General features: G+C 38.2%; 1 protein-coding gene and 1 long non-coding RNA gene across 3 annotated transcripts; one reads left to right on the forward strand and one right to left on the reverse strand.

Moving 5' to 3' along the window:
* Nucleotides 1-4,771: 4,771 nt before the first annotated feature.
* On the reverse strand, nucleotides 4,772-7,295 carry LOC140679947 (uncharacterized). Of its 2 annotated transcripts, XR_012051220.1 has the most exons (5): nucleotides 6,988-7,295; nucleotides 6,228-6,265; nucleotides 6,004-6,090; nucleotides 5,668-5,760; nucleotides 4,772-5,465 (listed from the first exon to the last, which is right to left on the reverse strand). It is a non-coding gene; the product is annotated as an uncharacterized lncRNA (long non-coding RNA). The 2 variants fall into 2 exon arrangements; XR_012051221.1 differs by lacking the exon at nucleotides 6,228-6,265 and having other exon boundaries at nucleotides 6,988-7,293.
* A 6,493-nt stretch (nucleotides 7,296-13,788) lies between these two features.
* Nucleotides 13,789-23,947, forward strand: golga7ba (golgin A7 family, member Ba). The gene is made up of 5 exons (XM_061988131.2): nucleotides 13,789-13,854; nucleotides 19,893-20,018; nucleotides 20,091-20,243; nucleotides 22,192-22,293; nucleotides 22,380-23,947. The coding sequence occupies exons 1-5, from the start codon at nucleotides 13,843-13,845 to the stop codon at nucleotides 22,461-22,463; spliced, it is 477 nt and encodes a 158-aa protein (XP_061844115.1). The 5' UTR covers nucleotides 13,789-13,842; the 3' UTR covers nucleotides 22,464-23,947.
* The last annotated feature ends 2 nt before the right edge of the window (nucleotides 23,948-23,949 follow it).

Genomic DNA, 23,949 nt, shown 5'->3' on the forward strand with positions numbered 1-23,949 from the left:
ATGTATTTTTAATTTGTGTCCTTGTGGTTTTATTTGGGGTCAGGTCAACTACAAGGTCAACATGTATTTAACTTGTGTCCTCATGGTTTTTATTTGGGGTCAGGTCAACTACAAGGTCAACATGTATTTTTAATTTGTGTCCTTGTGGTTTTATTTGGGTTCAGGTCAACTACAAGATCAATATGTATTTAATTTGTGTCATGGTTTTATTTGGTCAGGTCAACTACAAGGTCAACATTTATTTAATTTGTGTCCTTGTGGTTTTATTTGGGGTCAGGTCAACTACAAGATCAATGTGTATTTAATTTGTGTCCTTGTGGTTTTATTTGGGGTCAGGTCAACTACAAGGTCCATATGTATTTAATTTGTGTCATGGTTTTATTTGGGGTCAGGTCAACTACAAGGTCAACATGTATTTAACTTGTGTCCTTGTGGTTTTAGTTGGGGTCAGGTCAACTACAAGGTCAACATGTATTTTTAATTTGTGTCCTTGTGGTTTTATTTGGGGTCAGGTCAACTACAAGATCAATATGTATTTAATTTGTGCCATGGTTTTATTTGGTCAGGCCAACATATATTTGTGTCCTTGTGGTTTTATTTGGGGTCAGGTCAACTACAAGGTCAACATTTATTTAACTTGTGTCCTCATGGTTTTAGTTGGGGTCAGGTCAACTACAAGATCAATATGTATTTGTGTCATGGTTTTATTTGGTCAGGTCAACAAGTATTTAATTTGTGTCCTTGTGGTTTTATTTGGGGTCAGGTCAACTACAAGGTCAACATGTATTTAACTTGTGTCCTCATGGTTTTTATTTGGGGTCAGGTCAACTACAAGGTCAACATGTATTTTTAATTTGTGTCCTTGTGGTTTTATTTGGGTTCAGGTCAACTACAAGATCAATATGTATTTAATTTGTGTCATGGTTTTATTTGGTCAGGTCAACTACAAGGTCAACATTTATTTAATTTGTGTCCTTGTGGTTTTATTTGGGGTCAGGTCAACTACAAGATCAATGTGTATTTAATTTGTGTCCTTGTGGTTTTATTTGGGGTCAGGTCAACTACAAGGTCCATATGTATTTAATTTGTGTCATGGTTTTATTTGGGGTCAGGTCAACTACAAGGTCAACATGTATTTAACTTGTGTCCTCGTGGTTTTAGTTGGGGTCAGGTCAACTACAAGGTCAACATGTATTTTTAATTTGTGTCCTTGTGGTTTTATTTGGGGTCAGGTCAACTACAAGATCAATATGTATTTAATTTGTGCCATGGTTTTATTTGGTCAGGCCAACATATATTTGTGTCCTTGTGGTTTTATTTGGGGTCAGGTCAACTACAAGGTCAATATGTATTTAATTTGTCATGGTTTTAGTTGGGGTCAGGTCAACTACAAGATCAATATGTATTTGTGTCATGGTTTTATTTGGTCAGGTCAACTACAAGGTCAACAAGTATTTAATTTGTGTCCTTGTGGTTTTATTTGGGGTCAGGTCAACTACAAGGTCAACATTTATTTAACTTGTGTCCTCATGGTTTTATTTGGGGTCAGGTCAACTACAAGGTCAACATGTATTTTTAATTTGTGTCCTTGTGGTTTTATTTGGGGTCAGGTCAACTACAAGGTCAACATGTATTTAACTTGTGTCCTCATGGTTTTATTTGGGGTCAGGTCAACTACAAGGTCAACATGTATTTTTAATTTGTGTCCTAGTGGTTTTATTTGGGTTCAGGTCAACTACAAGATCAATATGTATTTAATTTGTGCCATGGTTTTATTTGGTCAGGCCAACATATATTTGTGTCCTTGTGGTTTTATTTGGGGTCAGGTCAACTACAAGGTCAATATGTATTTAATTTGTGTCATGGTTTTAGTTGGGGTCAGGTCAACTACAAGATCAATATGTATTTGTGTCATGGTTTTATTTGGTCAGGTCAACTACAAGGTCAACATTTATTTAACTTGTGTCCTCATGGTTTTATTTGGGGTCAGGTCAACTACAAGGTCAACATGTATTTTTAATTTGTGTCCTTGTGGTTTTATTTGGGGTCAGGTCAACTACAAGGTCAACATGTATTTAACTTGTGTCCTCATGGTTTTATTTGGGGTCAGGTCAACTACAAGGTCAACATGTATTTTTAATTTGTGTCCTTGTGGTTTTATTTGGGTTCAGGTCAACTACAAGATCAATATGTATTTAAATTGTGTCATGGTTTTATTTGGCCAGGTCAACTACAAGGTCAACATTTATTTAATTTGTGTCCTTGTGGTTTTATTTGGGGTCTGGTCAGGTCAACTACAAGATCAATGTGTATTTAATTTGTGTCCTTGTGGTTTTATTTGGGGTCAGGTCAACTACAAGGTCCATATGTATTTAATTTGTGTCATGGTTTTATTTGGGGTCAGGTCAACTACAAGGTCAACATGTATTTAACTTGTGTCCTCGTGGTTTTAGTTGGGGTCAGGTCAACTACAAGGTCAACATGTATTTTTAATTTGTGTCCTTGTGGTTTTATTTGGGGTCAGGTCAACTACAAGATCAATATGTATTTAATTTGTGCCATGGTTTTATTTGGTCAGGCCAACATATATTTGTGTCCTTGTGGTTTTATTTGGGGTCAGGTCAACTACAAGGTCAATATGTATTTAATTTGTGTCATGGTTTTAGTTGGGGTCAGGTCAACTACAAGATCAATATGTATTTGTGTCATGGTTTTATTTGGTCAGGTCAACTACAAGGTCAACATGTATTTAATTTGTGTCCTTGTGGTTTTATTTGGGGTCAGGTCAACTACAAGGTCCATATGTATTTAATTTGTGTCATAGTTTTATTTGGGGTCAGGTCAACTACAAGGTCCATATGTATTTAATTTGTGTCATGGTTTTATTTGGGGTCAGGTCAACATGTATTTAACTTGTGTCTTCATGGTTTTATTTGGGGTCTGGTCAGGTCAACTACAAGATCAATATGCATTTAATTTGTGTCATGGTTTTATTTGGTCAGGTCAACATGTATTTAATTTGTGTCCTCGTGGTTTTATTTGGGGTCTGGTCAGGTCAACTACAAGGTCAACATGTATTTAACTTGTGTCCTCGTGGTTTTATTTGGGGTCTGATCAGGTCAACTACAAGGTCAACATGTATTTAATTTGTGTCCTTGTGGTTTTATTTGGGGTCAGGTCAACTACAAGGTCAACATGTATTTAATTTGTGTCCTTGTTTTATTTTGGTGTCAGGTCAACTACAAGGTAAATATGTATTTAATTTGTGTCCTTGTGGTTTTATTTGGGGTCTGGTCAACTACAAGGTCAATATGTATTTAATTTGTGCTCATGGTTTTGGTCAACATGTAACTTATATTTCGGAGTATAAGTCGCACTGGCCGAAAATGCATAATAAAGAAGGAAAAAAACATAAGTTGCACTGGAGTATAAGTCGCATTTTTTGGGGGAATGCATTTGATAAAACCCAACACCAAGAATAGACATTTGAAAGGCAATTTAAAATATAGAATGGTGAACAGGCTGAATAAGTGTGTTATATGACGCATAAATAACCAACTGAGAACGTGCCTGGTATGTTAAAGTAACATATTATGGTAAGAGTCATTCAAATAACTATAACATATAGAACATGCTATACGTTTACCAAACAATCTGTCACTCTTAAACACTAAATCCAATGAAATCTTATACGTCTAGTCTCTTAGGTGAATGAGCTAAATAGTAGTGTGAAATTTACACATTACCGTAAAATATCAGTCGCTCCCGTGTATAAGTAGCACCCCTGGCCAAACTATGGAAAAAAAAACAACAAAACAAAAAACTGCGATTAATAGTCCAAAAAATACGGTATGTATTTTGTGTCCCCACACTGAAAAAAATAACTCATAAGATTTACTTAAAAAAATTATTGTAAGTATTTGCACGCAAATGATTTAAGTAAAATTTAATGCTGCAATATCAAGTAACACTCACTTGCCAGTATCAAGTAAATTCTACTTACCATATAACATAACATTTGTGAAGATATTAAGTAACAGTTACTTAATTACATCCAAGTTTTAAGTTATATTTATTTAAACAAATTAAGTAAAGTCTACTTGTTTTTCATCAGCAGGAACATCAGTTTACTCAAAATTTTAAGTAAATTTTATATATCTGTAGTATTTGCTGTTATGAAGTAATTCAGTAGATTTTAATTATGTTCTTGTGCTTGACATTTTAATTTACTTGGTTGCATTACTTTACATTACTCACTAAAATTAGGTAATCATTGCCAGTTTTCTTTTGATAAATGTTACCAAATAAATTTAACCAATACTCTATGCATGTAATATATATGTATCACATATCACAACTAAATTACAATGCAATTAAACAGTTTCTTTTTAGTTCAATCTTACAACCCTCTGAAACAGAGTTTCTACATTCATTGCAGAAATTTAATACTCAACAACTTCTGGGAGAGGGTCAGGACAGAAACCGCCTCTTAAACTTTGAGCAGTGGTGTATGGATTATGTATACCCCTATTTAAATGAGGGGAAAAACAGAATGTACTGTACAAGTACTGCGTTAATAGTACAAGTGCATTATATTGTACTGCATTAGAATTTGTACTAACAGTAAATTAAAGATGTATCTCCAGCAAAAGGTATTCAAAGTAAATAGTAGTAATAGTATATTTTTTAAAGAAAATATCCAAAGGTTTGGTATGACTGGTAAACAACAAATACACAGTATTATACACCAAATCCAACATAGATCTGGTAACATAGTCACTTCTCAAATATGCAATTAAAATCTTACAAACTACACTGAAAAAGTGCAATTTCAACATTTAAACCAGTCCTCTGACTAGTGCACTTTTAAGTATGCAATTAAAACATTAATGAAATAAAATCAACATAATCAACTAAAAATAAACAGCTTAAGGTGTCTAAACATTCTTGTTGAAGAATACAATCTTTACTGTCATTAACAGATACCTTATTTGACAAAAAATGAAAAACATTTATGACAGGCAACCCACTAGTAAACCAAGATGAACTGGAACTCAGTGCTAATTCTTGGCATTTCTTCACAAGAGTCCATGCATGATGCTACAACCTCAACAAGGGTCCATAAATGATGTCATTTTCCTCCTCTAGGATGACAAAGTCATGACATGCATTTAGGAAAGCAACTTCAACTTCAAGGTGTTTACTTTTGGGGACAGTTTCAATCCATCCAGCTCCAGCATGAGTTTTTGGAAGACTTCAAAAGTGTAGCGCAAAGTGGGAGGGTATGCCAAGTTCAGGGCATAAATCAGTCCCATGAGCAGTGAGCAAGCTTTCGCAGTACTGTTGCACCCTGGCAAAATCTCATGGCCTTCCACAAGGATGGAGACATCAACTGGATCCTAATCAGCACCGTGGACGACGAGTATTTTGAGGATGTGGTTACTGACATCACTCCGGCTGTCCTCCTGCATACAATATACAACAAAAAAGAAGAATGTTATTGAGAAACAAATAATAGAACTGCATGAATCATTCAAAGTGACTTCATTATCAGGGAAGAATGAACACAAGAATATATGTTCCTTTGTCTGCTTTCCTCTTAACTTTAACATTAAATTAACCTGTGTCATTAAAACATATTTTTAAATGATTAAAATAATGCTATACCAAGCAGTCTTCAAAAAGTTCCTCTTCCTTCTCGCCAAGGTACAGTATAAGGCTGCGGATAATGGTTTCACGCCTCATCTCAATGCTCTGTTTCTGTGAACAGATTAAGAACATGAACATAACCATTATATATACACAATGAACTGTCAAGTGAAAACACAAGTGCATATATTTGCTCGTGTTTTAAGTGCATGGACCCAGAGCGTGCAAGGGCATGGAATCTACCAAGTGTGAGGCTTGTCCTGTATGTGTATACTGTATGTGTCTGTGAGTGAGAAAAAAAGTAGGTCCAGCTCCCTGTAAAACATACTGTATGAACAAGCAAAACAAGCACACCTGACTCAGTCTGTCCAGGAGCGGCCTCATCTTGATCCCCACGGCACCTCCCTTGCACAAAGTCTACTGGCTCCTCCAAAGGGCACCCTGAAAATGAAGAGACACAATTTGTGGTATTAAAACAATGGTCTAAAATATTCAGCCACAATTTAAATATTACATTATGATGGATGAATAAGGGAAAATAACAAAGCAATATAATGCATGCATTATTTTCTACTTGCCTGAATTATGAGAATAATGTTCTGTTCTGATTTGCTTCCTGTTGAAGGAAAAATATTTCAATAAGAAATAAACTACATCATAAACATTAATGAACATTTTGTTTTGTCTAGCTAAATAAAACAATTAACACATGACAGATTTATTTGCGAGTAGAAGTTGTAATGAACAATCCATTCTTTCATTGAATTACAAAAACATGTTGCTGTGGGCTTCACACCGATAGCTAGCTTCTTGTCAAAAAAAAGAAAAGAAAGAAAACTGCCAGCGAAGTCTCTTTTGTAATCGCAAGCTGATGCTCTCAAAGACCTCTGGCGCTTCTGTCAGTAAATGTGTGTTTTAAAAACCTATTCTTGGGCATTTCTCCCAAACATTCAGCAGTATCGCCCCCTCATTCCCAAAGCACATTAATTAACATTAATTCACTAACGTTAACGTTACTTCAGTGTCGCCGCCAAAAGTTTTACAGAGAACAATACCATGTTCTACTATGTTGACGTCAGTTGATAAAAGTTATACCGTTAGGTTGGTGGTTTTTTAATATCCTAACTTTATTTAGTTAACTTTAGTTTTTATCAGGAAAAACTGTAGCCCTCCCACTACAGGCCAGCACGGACCAATGTAGCGTTATGCTAATTTTTTTACTGAACTTACTTACTTACTTAACTTAACTTAATTAACTTATGAGCAGTTACATATCTTGCGTCAAACTACATGCAGACGTATATTATCACAAATTTAAAACAGAACGTAATAACTTACCTGTGGGATGACTTGCTGGCGCTACACCTTGCAGTGCTCTGTGAAGAGATCCTAACGGCCGGAGCCTGTTGTGCTGTGCGCATGCGTCGTCGTGCATGCGTTTCAAAACACTAGATTTTCAGAGTAAAGTTTATGTAATATTTTTAGGTTTATGTACGTACAACTATTAAACATTTAAATAGTATGAGGAAACATAAGTAAAACTTACTCTTCCCCCATAATTCATGTATTACGTTAATAAAATGTTTAATTTTACTTAAAAAACTCTAGTTCTTACTGAATGTTAAAAATATTAGGTATAAATTATGACAGTTACTCTAATAGAGTTTACAGCACCAAAAAGTCACTTTTTTCAGTGCATGGTTTAGGTCAACTACAAGGTCAACATGTATTTAATTTGTGTCCTCATGGTTTTATTTGGGGTCAGATCAACTACAAGGTTAACATGTATTTAATTTGTGTCCTCATGGTTTTATTTGGGGTCAGATCAACTACAAGGTTAACATGTATTTAATTTGTGTCCTTGTAGTTTTATTAGGGGTCTGGTCAGGTCAACTACAAGGTCAATAAGTATTTAATTTGTCATGGTTTTATTTGAGGTTAGGTCAACATGTATTTAATTTGTGTCTTTGGGGTCAGGTCAACTACAAGGTTCATATGTATTTAATTTGTGTCATGGTTTTATTTGGGGTCAGGTCAACATGTATTTAATTTGTGTCCTTGTGGTTTTATTTGGGGTCAGGCAAGGTCAAAATGTATTTAATTTGTGTCATGGTTTTATTTGGGGTCAGGTCAACTACAAGGTTAACATGTATTTAATTTGTCCTAATGGTTTTGGTCAACTAAAAGGTCAACATGTACCTTATTCGGCCGAAAATGCATATTAAAGAAGGAAAAAAAACATAAGTCGCACTGGAGTATAAGTCGCATTTTTTGGGGAAATGTATTTGATAAATCCCAACACCAAGAATAGGCATTTGAAAGGCAATTTAAAATAAATAAAGAATAGTGAACAACAGGCTGAATAAGTGTACGTTATGACGCATAAATAACCAACTGAGAACGTGCCTGGTATGTTAACGTAACATGGTAAAAGTCATTCAAATAACTAACCTATAGAACATGCTATAAGTTTACCAAACAATCTGTCACTCCTAATCGCTAAATCCGATAATCTTATACGTCTAGTCTCTTACGTGAATGAGCTAAATAATATTTGATATTTTACGGTAATGTGTTAATTTCACACAAGTCGCTCCCCCGGGCAAACTATAAAAAACTGCGATTTATAGTCCAAAAAATATGGTATGTATGTATTTTGTGTCCCCATGGTTTAGGTCAACTACAAGATCAACATTTATTTAATTTTTGTCCTTGTGGTTTTATTTGGGGTCTGGTCAGGTCAACTACAAGGTCAACATGTATTTAATTTGTGTCCTCATGGTTTTATTTGGGGTCAGGTCAATTACAAGCTCAACATGTATTTAATTTGTGTTATTTGGGCTCAGGTCAACTACAAGGTTAATATGTATTTAATATGTGTCCTCATGGTTTTATTTGGGGTCAGGTCAACTACAAGGTCAATATGTATGTATTTTGTCCTCATGGTTTTGGTCAACTAAAAGGTCAACATGTACCATATTTTTCGGAGTATAAGTCGCACCGGCCGAAAATGCATAATGAAGGAAAAAAACATAAGTCACATTTTTTGGGGAAATTGATAAAACCCAACACCAATAATATACATTTGAAAGGCAATTTAAAATAAAGAATAGTGAACAACAGGCTGAATAAGTGTACGTTTATATGATGCATAAATAACCAACTGAGAACGTACCTGGTATGTTAACGTAACATTATGGTAAGAGTCATTTAAATAACTAACATATAGAACTTGTTGTTAATAATCAAATGTAAACAATCAAATGCAGATAAGATAACTTATTCGGGTGTTACCATTTAGTGGTCAATTGTACGGAATATGTACTTCACTGTGCAACCTACTAATAAAAGTCTCAATCAATGCTATACGTTTTACCAAACAATCTGTCAGGCCTAATCGCTAAATCCGATGAAATTCTATATGTCTAGTCTCTTACGTGAATGAGCTAAATAATATTATTTGATATTTTAAGGTCGTATGTTAATTTCACACAAGTCGCTCCCGAGTATAAGTCACACTCTCGGCCAAACTATGGAAAAAAAACCCAAAAACTGCGATTTATAGTCCGAAAAATACGGTATGTATGTATTTTGTGTCCCCGTGGTTTAGGTCAACATGTATTTAATTTGTCATGGTTTTGGTCAACTACACGGTCAACATGTATGTATTTTGTGTCCTCGTGGTTTTGGTCAAATACAAGGTCAACATGTATTTGATTTGTGTCCTCCTCCATGGTCTTGGTCAACAACAAGGTCAACATGTATTTAATTTGTCATGGTTTTGGTCAACTATACGGTCAACATGTATGTATTTTGTGTCCTCGTGGTTTTGGTCAAATACAAGGTCAACATGTATTTGATTTGTGTCCTCCATGGTCTTGGTCAACTACAAGGTCAATATGTATTTGATTTGTGTCCTCATGGTCTTGGTCAACATGTATTTGATTTGTGTCCTCCATGGTCTTGGTCAACATGTATTTGATTTGTGTCCTCCATGGTCTTGGTCAACATGTATTTGATTTGTGTCCTCCATGGTCTTGGTCAACTACAAGGTCAACATGTATTTGATTTGTGTCCTCCATGGTCTTGGTCAACTACAAGGTCAATATATATATGCATCCATCTACCGCCCAACGGACACCAAGATTTTTAAGGAGAGCAATAATTTTACAACAATTCTCAGACCTCAGAGAGACAGTCAATAGAGACAATTCTGTTTGCCCTCCCACCACTGTTATCCAGGATGCATCCCTACAAAGTGTGAGTTTCTGTTTTCCTCAGATAAAGTAAACATCAGAAGTAACATTCCACCTTCCAACTGGGACTTAGCTGTTACTCTGAGATGCTCAATCACTTTCTCCATGTTCAGCTCTAGCTCCCTCTCATCCCTCTCTAAGATGGCCGCTGCCTTGAGACCAGCCACATTCCCTCAGTACCCTGTCCTTGCCCTTCTCAAGGTTTTTGATGCAGTAAATCCCCACATCCTGTCCATCAACTGCTCCCTGGCCAGTCTTTGGTGGACAAGGACTTTGACTCTACCCAGACAAAATCAGACCGTTCTTCCTGTGCCACACTCTTGTAGCATACAAAGGTTGTAGATCTTCCTGTATCATCACCAGGATCCTGATCCTCCTCTCCATCCACAAGCTGAGTCCGACCATCTTGTTCTGCACATGTTTTCCCCAATATCGTTGTCCTGGATCTCATCAGATTGCAATGTTTGGCTTTGAAAAAACTCCTCCTGGGCCTCACAGCTCCAGATGTTCTGAGCAGGTGCTTACACATCCTCAAGAATATGAAGATCATTATGCAGCGGTTCTGTGTCCCAGAGTCTCATTTCAAGTAAATCAGGACCCAGTGGTTGGAGAGAAACTACCTCCATCGAATGTCGCTTACTATCCCGCTCCTCTTTCACATAACTCAATTGTAGGTTCTCTTTTGGTCTCATCCCAGAAAACCTGATGGTCCTCCATCAGCTGGATGAGCTTGCGCATCTTCCTCAGACATCTCATCTTCTACCTTGGCCTCCAAACCTTCAACAAGTTGCTCTGATTTATAGTTTTGTTTGCTGGGTTGTGTGTTTTGACTCTTCATGTGTGTCCTTCACAAAGCTATGGCTGATTTCAGTAGGTGGTTCTTCATCCTCAAGAATAGGTATTTAGTGTGTATCCTCAAAACTAGTCTTCAGAAGATTAGGACCATTGGGGTCTTGGGGATTTTCTAACTCCGCAGACAGCTGGTCCTCTTGGTCTCCTACGGGCGTTCCCTCTCCGCTGCGGGCGTGCCTCCGCAAGAGATCTGCAATCAACACACCTGCCCGTGATGAGCGACCAGCCTTCATAAGCCAGCGAGTCTTAAGATCCGGTGCCAGAACGTAGCTTCTCGTACCCAGAACAGTAAGCCAACAATCTTCAGCCTTCTCTCTCCCTGTGTTCCCTTCCTGTTGTGTTCACTGTCTCTCGTGTCGTCCTACTGCTTCCCGTCGTCCTTCCTCGTCCTCGAGCTGTGTCTCGTCTACATGTACCCCCTTTGGATTCCCTCTTTTCTTCCTGGACTTCGACCTCACGCCTGCCCACTGACCACGACGCCTCGCTCCTGTCCTCGACCATCCACCTGCCCTCTGACGTCAGAGCCTGTGTTTTCCCCTTCTGGACTTCTGCCTCAATCTCAACACGCACACTCAACGCCCTCTGGTGACCACGCTCAGAAAATACTTACACATAGTCACACTACATGTCTTTAAGCTAATCACACACTGCACTCACATACTGAACTGTCAATAAACACGCTGACAGCTAACGACGTCTTCGCCTTTTCTGCCGTCTTCTTCTCCCGCTGTCCCGTCATACAATGTTATATATTCTTTCATTTGTTCGTTCATTCATTCATGTGTTATTTGTCATCATTCTTACACCATGAACCGCAACAACACTACACAACTTAGACAATGTTTTCCTTTTATTAATTCATTAATTCATTTGTTACTAATGTATCATTCTTACACCATGCACCGCAACACTAACCAACTCTCACACAATGTTCTTTATTCATTCATTATCAATCAATTAAATTTTACTAATATAGCCCTAAATGACGAGTGTCTCAAAGGGCTGCACAAGCCACAACAACATCCTTGGGTCAGATCCCACATCAGGGCAAGAAAAAACTTAACCAAATGAGATACAATAAACTTTGGAGGGGACCGCAGATGTGTCTAGCAGCTGCATTTTGTACCAACTGTAATCTTTTAATGCTAGACATAGGGAGGCCCGAAAATAATGTTACAGTAATCGAGACGAGACGTAAAGAAGGCATGAATAATGATCTCAGCGTCGCTAGTGGACAAAATGGAACGAATTTTAGCGATATTACGGAGATGAAAGAAGGCCGTTTTAGTAACACTCATTGTGTGACTCAAGAGTTGGGTCGAAGATAATACCCAAATTCTTTACCGAGTCGCCTTGTGTAATAGTTTAATTGACAAATGTTAAGGTGGTATTATTAAATAGGTGTCTGTGTTTAGCAGGACCGATAATCAGCATTTCCGTATTCTTAGCGTTGAGATGCAAAAAGTTAGCGGACATCCATTGTTTAATTTCATTAAGACACGTCTCCAGCTGACTACAATCTGACATGTTGGTCAGCTTTAGGGGCATGTAGAGTTGGGTGTCATCAGCATAACAGTGAAAGCTAACACCGTATTTGCGTATGATGTCACCTAGCGGCATCATGTAGATGCAGACGAGTACAGGGCCAAGAACCGAACCCTGGGGAACTCCACACGTTAGCTTAACATAGTCCAAGGTCACATTGTTATAGGAGACGCACTGCATCCTGTCAGTAAGATAAGAGTTAAACCAAGACAAGGCTAAGTCTGACATACCAATACGTGTTTTGATACGCTCTAATAAAATATTATGATCGACGGTATTGAAAGCAGCGCTAAGATCAAGAAGCAGCAACATAGATGACGTATCAGCATCCATCGTTAGCAATAGATCATTTAGTCATTTTTGCGAGGGCTGTCTCCGTACAGTGATTTGCCCTGAAACCAAATTGAAAGGGTTTACAAAGATTGTTAGACACTAAGTATTCATTTAGCTGCTGTGCAAAATTTTTTTTTTTTAAGAGGATTTTCGAAATAAATGGAAGGTGGGACACCGGCCGGTAGTTTACCATGAGGTAGACTGACCATATTCTGAAATCCCAAAAAGAGGACACATACTGTATATGCGTGCCAAGGCGGGCTGCTCGCCAAGGCCGGGACTAGGTGAAAATTTGCCAATGATACTCGAACTTGCTTTATAAATAATATTTATTTAAATAAAGCATTTTTTCTCCTGACAGAAGTGTTGGTGCTAGGAATTTTCAAAATGGGGTCCCTGGGACCCCATAAAGTCACAAAAATAGAGTCCCACTTTTTTGTAAGCGTTTTGAAAAAAAAAGATAAATGTATGCATTATCCTGTTATCTTACATTCTATATTGTGTTTTGGAAAAAGGTTGTCATGAACGTTACTTAATTCATAAAAAAACAAAAACAAATTTGTATACATATTAGGGGTGTAACGGTACACGAAAACTTCGGTTCGGTACGTACCTCTGTTTAGAGGTCACGGTTCGGTTCATTTTCGGTACAGTAAGAAAACAACAAAATATAAATTTTTTGGTTATTTACCAAATTTGTAAACAATGGCTTTATCATTTTAACATTGGGAACACTAATAATTCTGCCCACGTTAATCAACATTAAACTGCCTCAAGTTGTTGCTCAGATTAAATAAAATGACAAAACTTTTCTTCAACATATAAAAAGTGCAACATCAAACAGTTTCAAGTCAACTCATCATGCTTAATTTATTACATACATTTCACTGAAAGTCAAGTTTTTATTTTATAAGAAATACTTGAATTTCAGTGAAATCTAGCTATAAATATACTAGTATGCCGAGAAGGTTCCAATAAAAAAACAAGAGGCTGCAAACGGCCAGTGGGTCACACCTTGGACACCCCTCCTGAACGGTTAAAAAAAATAAATGTGGAAAAAAACAGTGTGAAAAAAACAGTGTCAAAGTGTAGTGAAAAAAAACAAAGTGATTGTTCGCTAAATCCTGCCCTCCTCTTAGCCCCGCCCCTTGACGCCCCTCCCCCATGATTTAATCTGTCCGGGCACGCGGGGACTCGTCCCTTCAACATGGCGACGGAGGTAAGACTGCTACAATATATTTTTTTCAAATGTTCATTCTTTTTAAAATCAGCCCCGTCACTATACTGCGTACAACACATACAAAAATTATTTCGACGGAACGTGATTTAGACGAGCTAAAAGAGTCAGTGTATTGAGGACACGCAACTACATCCTCCTTTTTTTTCTCCTTTTTTTTTTTTTTTTTTTTTTTTTTAAAGCTAGTTTCTGTCAAATGCCGTTTCGTTGTAAATCAATGGAAACAATATGGCTGACAGCAGCTTTGTTTTAAGGGCTAAATTACCTCCAGTGAGTGTAAATAAGCACATATTTACATAACCCGTTCAGCACCACGGACAGAGGCTACATCATTATAACATTAAATACTTGTAAGATAAGACGAATACTAATGACATCAGTGGGTTGTAAAAGGTATTGAGTTGTACTTCCTAACTCAAGGAAAGGCTGGAAGAGTGAGCAAGGAAGGATACAGAAGATAGTGTATCCAGTGGCTGGGCTTCTCTCCAGCACAAATGGCTGATCACACTTTGCCTGCCTCTCCTATAACATCCTACATGTCTCAACACAAACTGCCACTGTTGACACACAATACTGTTGATCGGGCCAACAAATAGACAAGTTAAGATACTTGTCATTGAAGGTGTTACGTACAGGGGGAGTAGACGGCACAGACAACAGGAGCATAGTATAGCTCTATGTGTGTGTGTGTGTGTATATATATATATATATATATATATATATATGTGTGTATATATATGTGTATATATGTATATGTATATATATATGTATGTATATGTGTGTGTATATATTAGAGATGCGCAGATAGGCAATTATTTCATCCGCAACCGCATCAGAAAGTTGTCAACCATCCGCCATCCACCCGATGTAACATTTGATCAGAACCGCATCCGCCCGCACCCGCCCGTTGTTATATATCTAATATAGACGATGCAAGGCATTAGTGAGGTTATAAAGCTTTTGCCTGTTAAAGAAAGGACACTGATCCAATGCAGCACAGACATTCGCGTGCCACGCTGTCACGACCCAGACGCACACCAGTGCGCAATCATATGGGAGCCGCGCTGAGCGCACCTCCAAGCGCGTCTCGCTGCCGGCGACAGCCGGGTATGGGCCCAACGCTCCAGCGCCATCCATTTTCAGGGCTAGTTGATTCGGCAGGTGGGTTGTTACACACTCCTTAGCGGGTTCCGACGTCCATGGCCACCGTCCTGCTGTCTATATCAACCAGGGTGAGCCCCACCCCTTTCGTGAGCGCACTGCGCGCGGAGTGACCCCTGTTACGCGCCCCCGGCAACAGGGGTGGCGGGCAGGTAAGCTGCGCGGGCGGAGCGCGCGGAGTGACCCCTGTTACGAGCCCCCGGCAACGGGGGTGGCGGGCAGGTAAGCTGCTTACCTGCTGCGCGTGACGCCGGCCGCGGCGAAGGCGGACGAGGCGGGGTGTCGGTGCGGTGGGCGCGGTGGTGACCCTGGACGTGCGTCGGGCCCTTCTCGCGGATTGCCTCAGCTACGGCTCCCGGTGGGGCCCTCTCGGGGGAAGGGGCCTCGGTCCTGGACCCCGGCGAGGCATCAGGGGCCTTCTCCGCTCCGTAAAAGTGTCCATCTCTTTTTTTCTGTTGTGGCATATGCAGCAGGTGCCTGCTCGTTTTTCGTATGTGGGTAACAACATTTAACTATGTACCGGGTATATATATTTCCGAATTGGTTTAACTGCCACCCGCCTGAATCTATTTAAAATCTAATTTTTTTTTATTTCAACCGCCCGACCCGACCCGCGGATAAAATCTAATTTTTTAAAATTTCATCCGCCCGATCCGCGGATAATCCGCGGACTCTGCGGTTGTGCCCGCAAACCGCGGATCTCTAGTATATATGTATATATGTATATATGTATGTATGTATGTAATACTAAACTAGAAAATGGAGTGTGACTTAATCCAAAAGTGTATGGTGTGTGTGACAAGTTTGTCAATATGTGACATATTGACAAACTGTGCAATAGACTGCAACAGAGGCTATATTTTTCGCGAAGATTAAGATTGTACGGCGTAAGCAGCCACATCATGATGATTTTCTACCGTGCCATTGTAGAGAGCATCATTAGATACGGGATCACCTCATGGTTTGGCAACCTAACCGTTAAGCTAAAAAGCAAACTGGCCGGCATGCTTAAAACGGCAATGAAAATCGTAGGGAGGAAAGAATATGAGCCTATACAGAGCATCTATGAGCAGGCAGTTAGGAAAAAAGCTAAGAAAATTATTTCCAACTCACAACACCCACTCTTCCCTGAATATGGAACCCTGCCATCAGGGAGAAGACTCCGGGTCCCACTATGCAAATCTAACCGCCTTAAATTATAATTTATCCCAGCCTCCATTAAGCTGACCAACAATGTGCAATAGAATGTTAATACATAGGTTAGCACTTTAGCATGTAGCACATAGCACTTTAGAACTAAGCACTTTAGCACACAGCACTTTATCCATGAGCTCTAGTGCAATGTACACTGGTACTTTATCTTTATCTCCATACTGTAGATTTTATGCCTACATCAAAGTGCCTCCTATGTCTATCAAGCTCCATGTTCTGATGTTTAAATGTTAGTTGTCTGGTTGTGGTTGTCTGTGCTTGTGTTTTTGTTCTGCTGTTTTTGGGTATGTTAAGAAAGCAATGATGCACTGTGCCCAAGACAAATTTCCCCGCGGGGACAATAAAATTGAACCTTGAACCTTGACTATGTGTTGGAATTAACTGTTAAATGTTACTACCTTAAATGTTGAGAAAGAGGCAAGTCCAAAAGGGGCAGGCTCATAGATCCGTGAGACAAGCAGGAAGTCCAGGGCAATAGTGGGGCGTAGAAGGTCCGTGTCCAGGCGGGAGGTCGAGATCCAAGAGGCAGTCAGGGAACGCGGGAAAGACGAGACACACCGCTCGTAACGTGGAACGAAGGCAGGCTGCTGGAAGGACGACAAAAAAGACGAGACCAATCGAACAGGACGGTGGAGAGCACACAGAGCAAGATTGCATAGAGCTAAATGATCACTTACGGTACAGGAGCAGATGACTACGTTCTGGTGCGGGATAGCAGGTTGTGCAAGCTTATGAAGGCGGGTCTAATGACAGCTTCAGGTGTGCCTATTGCCGGTGATTGATTGCAGATAGGAGTAGAAAAAATCTAATGAAAAGGAAATAGTTCCCTATACTTTTCAAAAAACGATTTGTCGAGTGATATCAAGGATTATCCGTCAGTCTACAACTTCTTTGTGTGTGGCTGGGTCAATGCAATTGGTATCAAGACTCCCCCTGATAAGTATGCATCATTTTAACTTTGCGTCTTGTGCGTGTCTCGTTCTCATCCCACCAAGACAAAGATTGAGGATGACTGAAAAGAGGGCTCACTGCGTTCAGTTAATATTACTGATAAATAAACAAGCTCAGGTGCTGAGAGCGTGAGTGTGAGACCTATTTCTCTCTATTTGAAGCTAGAGACAGAGAAATCAAACACATAAGGACATAGCAAAGTTATCGACTTAATTTTTATTTAGCGTTCGATTAATTGACTTTTTGAATATTGCTTCAGGTCTACTAACTGCAGTAGTTTTATGAAGTACTGTTATAATAATGTACCGCATTTATCTTGGAGAGTGTACTTCTACGGTATCTCCTTCCAGAGACTTCTCTCTATTTCATGCATGCATGTTCGTCGTTTAGATATTATTTTAACATTATTTGACCGACCAGATGTTTTGAACAGATTTTACAGGGTTTACTGTGACATTTGCTACGCCAACTATTAACGGGGATGCTTATAACTCACAATTTTGCTTGCAAACTAAAACATGATAAATAGTCCAGAGACGGCTCTTAACTCAAAACACTCTTAGGTTTAGGCACTCTTAGGTTGAGGTAAAACTGTACTGGTACGGTTACGTCCAGAAGTACATATATATGAATTTTGCATTAATACGCCACCACAGTGTGGACTGTCACAATGTGGTTTTTATGATCTGGTTCCTTCAATCTAATCCAATCCACTTTATTTCTATAGGACACTTTACAGACAGAGTCAATTTAAATAAATAGTAGGCTACAAAGTCCATTTAACTCTGGCAGTTCTAAATAAAACAAATACAAAAATTGTAAGTCAAATAAGAGCAATGCATTTAAAATAGTTCAAGATGCCTTATTAAAGTAATAAAAACACTAAAATAAGTAACAAAGAGACAGAGGACCAAATGACTCATACCGAGTTAAAAGTCAAATAATAAAAGTGGGTTTTAAGACTTTTGGGAGTGTTTCATAGTTTGGTTTAAGCACAGAAAAGGCCCGGCCCAATTCAGAAATGGGAATCTTTGGGCACCTCACGATTTGATTACGATTACGATTCAAGAGCTATGATTCCATTAAAAATGATTATTGATGCATCATGTATATTGATGCAATTTTACATTTCTTTATGTTTCACTTAATAACCGTTTAACACTTACAACTTTAAAAAGAAGTAATTTGTAATAAGAAACAGTTAAATTAATTCCCACATTTATTCAATTAGTGAAAATGTGTGCAAAACTGGACAGTAAGTGCCAGATAGTAAAGGAGCTGGTCAGATCTCTCGGTGAGGTCAGCCAAATTTGTAAACTGTCTGCATTACTTTATTTAAAATAGATAAATCGATTATTGACGTTTACTAATCGATTCTATGATCGTCCATGTCTGAATTGCTATGCATCTAAAAAGCTATTATTTCCCCCACCTCTACCCAGAACTCTCTTTCTGCTCACGCCTATTCCTGCTGTATCTGTTGTTTAATCTGTTTATTATATTTAGTTCCCGGTTTTCTCTTCCACAAACTTTGCATATCATTGTCAATAGGTTTTAGAACAGGGACAATGGAAATATGTATTTCGAACAAAGGTTGTTTTATGGCACAAACTTGACAATGGAGCAAAACATTGTACATTTCTTTACAAATTGCTCTCATGATAATGAAAAGATCTGACTTTAATAGTAAGGTGATGTTTTCCTGTTTATTTTTTTTATTGTATCGTATGAATTAGAAATATGGCCTTTTTAGTCTTCTACTTGTATTTTTGTGAATAGGAGGCAGATATTACAGGTTTATACTTCTGTCTGCTCCTTTTCATTCATGATGTATTTTAATTAGGGGTGTCAAATTATTATTTTTAAATCAGATGAAACACGTTTTGGAATTCGGATTAATCATGATTAATCACAGGTAATCACCCGCATGCATAATTCAAATTAGTTAAGAAAAGAACCCAATATATGTACACAAATGCAATTTTATTGTCAGAATGTCATCCAGGAACGGTTTTAAGGGTTTTACTTGAATGCATGTAATTTATTTGCACAAAACTTGTTAAGAGTTTTATGTTAAGTTCTCTCAGGCCGTAATTTGGATGAAGTTTGCCAACGACCACCCAGTCTGAGTTTCCTCACTCATTTTTGTACTAACGTAAGCATTGATCTGATCACTGACCGTATAACGGTTAAGGTAAAAGAGCTTGTACGGTCAAAATAAATTGCATGCATAATCTAAGTGTGTACTGTACGTGATTCATTGTGATTAATCACATGAGTTAACTCATTATCATTGACAACCCTATTTTTAAAGTTAATATTTTTTCTAATGTTGAGTGAATTAGATAAAAATAAAAAAATGAAAAAAAAATGGAAATGTTGATCGAAGAAATGACAGGGTGAGATGACTATGTAAACCACCCCAGAAGAGCTGTATTTTGGAAAAGGAAAGGCCAGCTCATGATCCAAAGCGTACCACATGTGTCAAACATGGTAGAGGAATGAAATGATATAATAAAAAAAAAATCTTGTACAGTATAAAATGGTGCATGAAAAGGTTAAATACAAACCATCTATGTAATTCTGGACTAAACTGTATCTGAATGTACACAATAATGTGCGCAATAAATAATGATTTTTATAAAGGGTTCCATGCTAATAGTCTTGTTATTTTCTGACATGGTGTATTTCTTTAGTTCCACAACCTGCAGGAGTTGAGACACAATGCATCTCTCGCCAACAAAGTCTTCATCCAGAGAGACTACAGCGAGGGGACCACCTGCAAGTTCCAGACAAAGTTCCCCTCTGAGCTAGAGAGCAGGGTGAGCGTGAGACAATATGTTGTGCCTTTCCGCAACCTGCAGTTCATAAACGTGCCTTGCTCATGTGTGCAGATTGAGCGGACTCTGTTCGAGGACACTGTGAAGACCCTCAATAACTACTATGCAGAGGCAGAAAAGATCGGGGGCCAGTCTTACCTAGAAGGATGCCTGGCTTGTGCTACAGCGTATCTCATCTTCTTCTGCATGGAGACGCGCTATGAGAAGGTGAACTCCCACCTACTTAACTTTCATGTTCCACTCATAAATGTCAATGACATTTGTTTCCCAATGTTTAACTTTCTTCAAACATGGTCAACTTTACAGATCTGCTAAATTATAATGACAAATGGTTATATAACTCCAGTAAAGATATTTTTTCTACATTGTATGGTGTGTGGCATATATGTATATATATGATTATACTTGTGTGTGTGTGTGTATATATATATATATATATATATGTATATGTATATGTATATATATATATATATATATATATATATATACATATATAATTTTTTTTTTTTAATTTTTTTTTTTTTTTTGCTGGGTTGCAATCACATGACCGATTGCTTGTCGCTGTCAGATTTGCAGTTAGATGTGTGATCAGGGGCGCCGAAAAGGGGGGGTAAAGGAGACGGATTCTAGGGGCCCATGATGGAGGGGGCCCAGAGAGGCCCCTAATGATGATGAAATTATAATACAGAAAAAATAATGACACTGTGTTGGGGGCCCTGTAAAGATTCTTTTCATGGGGCCCAAAATCCCTAGCGGCGCCCCTGTGTGTGATCAACATGTGTTGTGATGATATGATGATAGTATTAATAGCTCTATTGCTAACTTTATATCATTTACATCATCTATATCAGGGGTATCATAACTTTTTCCAATGAGGGCTGCAAACTGAACAAATGAAAGTATGCAGGGGGCATTTTGATATTTTTCATTATCAAAACCAATATAATATATAGATTTTTTTTGGGATCCCCTCAAGTTTGGTCCCGGGTCCCAAAAGGGTCTCAGTCATAAAATGTTTTCAAAATAAGTCATATACTTTTATTATTATTATTATTTTTGTTTTTTAATTTTTTAACGCTTACAGTAAATCTCTAAATCAACTTGAGCTCTATCTGTGGATTTTTTTGTTTTACACATTTTTGTCAACGACAACCCCGTTTTTTATGAAAACCCCCCCCACAAATTATGCATTCTTTTCGCCGCAAAATATTTTGATAATTGGAGCTTTAAATAGGCCAATAATTCATAACACCATTCATTTTCATTCATAATTATTTTTTGAGCAATGACAGTTTAAAAAATGTTCCTGGGAATCCTATAGGGCCCACTCATGTGCTTAAAATAAGACATACATTTTGTTTAACCTTCAATTACAGAGGAAAGTCCCACTAAGATTAAGAATCCTCTTTTCAAGGGAGTCTTGCACATTCACTCGGATGATGATTAGGATGGCGGAAGCTGGGCTCGAACCTGGAACCCTCAAATTGGGTTGCAGGTTCATTCGTTACTTTTCAAATCATTCTTTCCATTGATTATGAATATTTTTTTATTTTTTTTTATGCCATTTTTTTTTCCCCAACGAAAACTCAGTGTTTTATATGGCAAAAGCAAAATATGTTACGTTTTCCTCAAAACATATTTGAAAGTGCAAAATTTGATGTAAAGTTATTTGAGCCTTGAATAGGTCAATAATTCATAACATTGATTTTGATTCACTATCTTTTTTTGAGAAATGACAGCTTTAAAGAGAAAAACACCTGCTTGGAAGCTTTTTTTTATTTGAGTCAACTTTACAACTTTTTAGAGTTACATTTCACCCATTTTCTCCTTTATCCCACTTTTTTAATGTTTTATTTTTTAGAATGTGCCATGGGCCGCAAATGGCTCCAGGGCGCACTTTGGACACCCCTGGTTTACATCATACAACCTAGCATCACTGTATCATATACCGGTAACCGTATACATGCAAACTGACAGGTGGCTCCAAAGACTTCACTCCATGTGAGTCAGAGCTTTTCTTCCTGTCACTCACACTGGCAAGTAACAATTCTGGCAATTACAGACCGAGAAACAAAAATACAGCACTTAGTTTTGTTAATGGCCTCGTTGGAGCTGTATGCTCGACTTTCGTATTTTTACTATCTGTGTGTGTCAGGTGTTAAAGAAAATTGCCAAGTACATTCAGGAGCAGAATGAGAAGATCTACGCTCCCAGGGGCCTGCTCATCACCGATCCCATAGAGAGGGGAATGCGTGTTGTATCCTTCCTCAGCATGAACACGAGTTCATGTTACTACAATCTTACTCCTGCATCAAGTTCTTAGTCCCTAACGACTTTTACCAGATAGAGATTTCCATTTATGAAGACCGGGGTTCTAGCGGCTGCAGCTCCGGGAGCAGCTCCGTGTCCAGCAGCACCGCTCGATGACTCGTCCCCTTAATCACACATCACCATACAACTGTGGGCGTTCGAACCGCCCCTACCCTCAGTTCACCCTTCGCCCTTACCCAAGAAAGACATGTTACTCCTCACCGGGCTTTGTGAACACAGACAACATGCACTTATATCCTTTGTTGCAATGCGCCCGACGAACAAAAACATTTTTGCCGTCATTGCTTTCTTTCTTGTAAGAAAGCGAGAAGAAAAGGTACTGTACAACTCCTAACCTAATTGAAACAGGACTATAGTATACTTTTGGCTTTTAACCTCTTGAGACCTCGAAAAGTTGTCCTTTGCAGTGTGCAACGGCATCTAGTGCTGAGTACCGTAGTTCTTTCATACATCTTTTGTAGAACATTGAGGACTGTTTGGAATGCATTGCTGGGTCTTAAGAGGTGACATTGTAGATGGAGTACGCAAAATAAAGCAGGGGCCTCAAATAGACCTTAGCCCATATCTCCTGTACAGTAGTACCTCAACTTAAGAGTTTAATTGGATCTGTCATGGAGCTTTTAACTTAAAACACTTGTATCTTAAATCAACGTCTTCCGTTTACATGAATTCAATTTAATTGGTGCTTACCCATTTTAAAAAGAAAAAACCCTTCTAGATAGAAAATTAATAAGATTGTATAAATACAATAGACTGTATTGGTACAGTAGTTTTATGAATAATAATGTACAGCAATTATCCTGGAGAGTGGACGACTACGATATCCTTTGAGCTGCTTCTCTGTCAAACACACAGCTTTTACATATTTTCATGGATAAATGTCTGCCATTTATATATTATTTGAACATTCTTGGCTGGTGTTAGACTCATTCTGCGTCAATATGATGCCGACTAGCAGTGATACGCTCCAGCTGCTTTTGATGTTTTCTTTCATTAATTCAACCAATATCATCCACTTCTTCCCAGCACTGTACTTCACATACACTTTCTTCTTTCCCATGCTCGGAAAAACAAAGTCAATGTCGATCTCTAGCTATAAGCTAATGTTAGCGAGTTATGTATGTTTTGGGCGGATCTTTCGGGGTTCGCAGTGACATTTTGTACACCAACTAATGGCGGGGATGCTCGTAACTCAAATTTTTGCTTGTAACTTAAAGCATAACGATTAGCCGAGACAGCTCATATCTCAAAACACTTTTAAGTTGAGGTACCACTGTATATCAAAACACTAACGCCAAGTCTTCCATTTTCCTCTCAGACATTACACAAACCTTTGTTTCTGAGTGAGATGATCTCTTCCAAAATTAGAAATTATGCAAGAACGTAGCAAGTATGAGTCAAATAGTCTTCCTAAATCCAAAGCAGACCCTTGATTGATATCCGACTCAACCTCCAAAGACAAATAATTGCCAAAAGCAGACTCTTTATTGTGAATGTCTTATGTTCTTGATGTTTTTGTGCAGCTGATTGTTTGATACACATGGCAAAGATCTATTATCAATAAATACAATTTCAACACAGC

The sequence above is a fragment of the Nerophis lumbriciformis genome, linkage group LG27 (assembly GCF_033978685.3).
Source record: "Nerophis lumbriciformis linkage group LG27, RoL_Nlum_v2.1, whole genome shotgun sequence".
NCBI classification, from domain to species: domain Eukaryota; kingdom Metazoa; phylum Chordata; class Actinopteri; order Syngnathiformes; family Syngnathidae; genus Nerophis; species Nerophis lumbriciformis.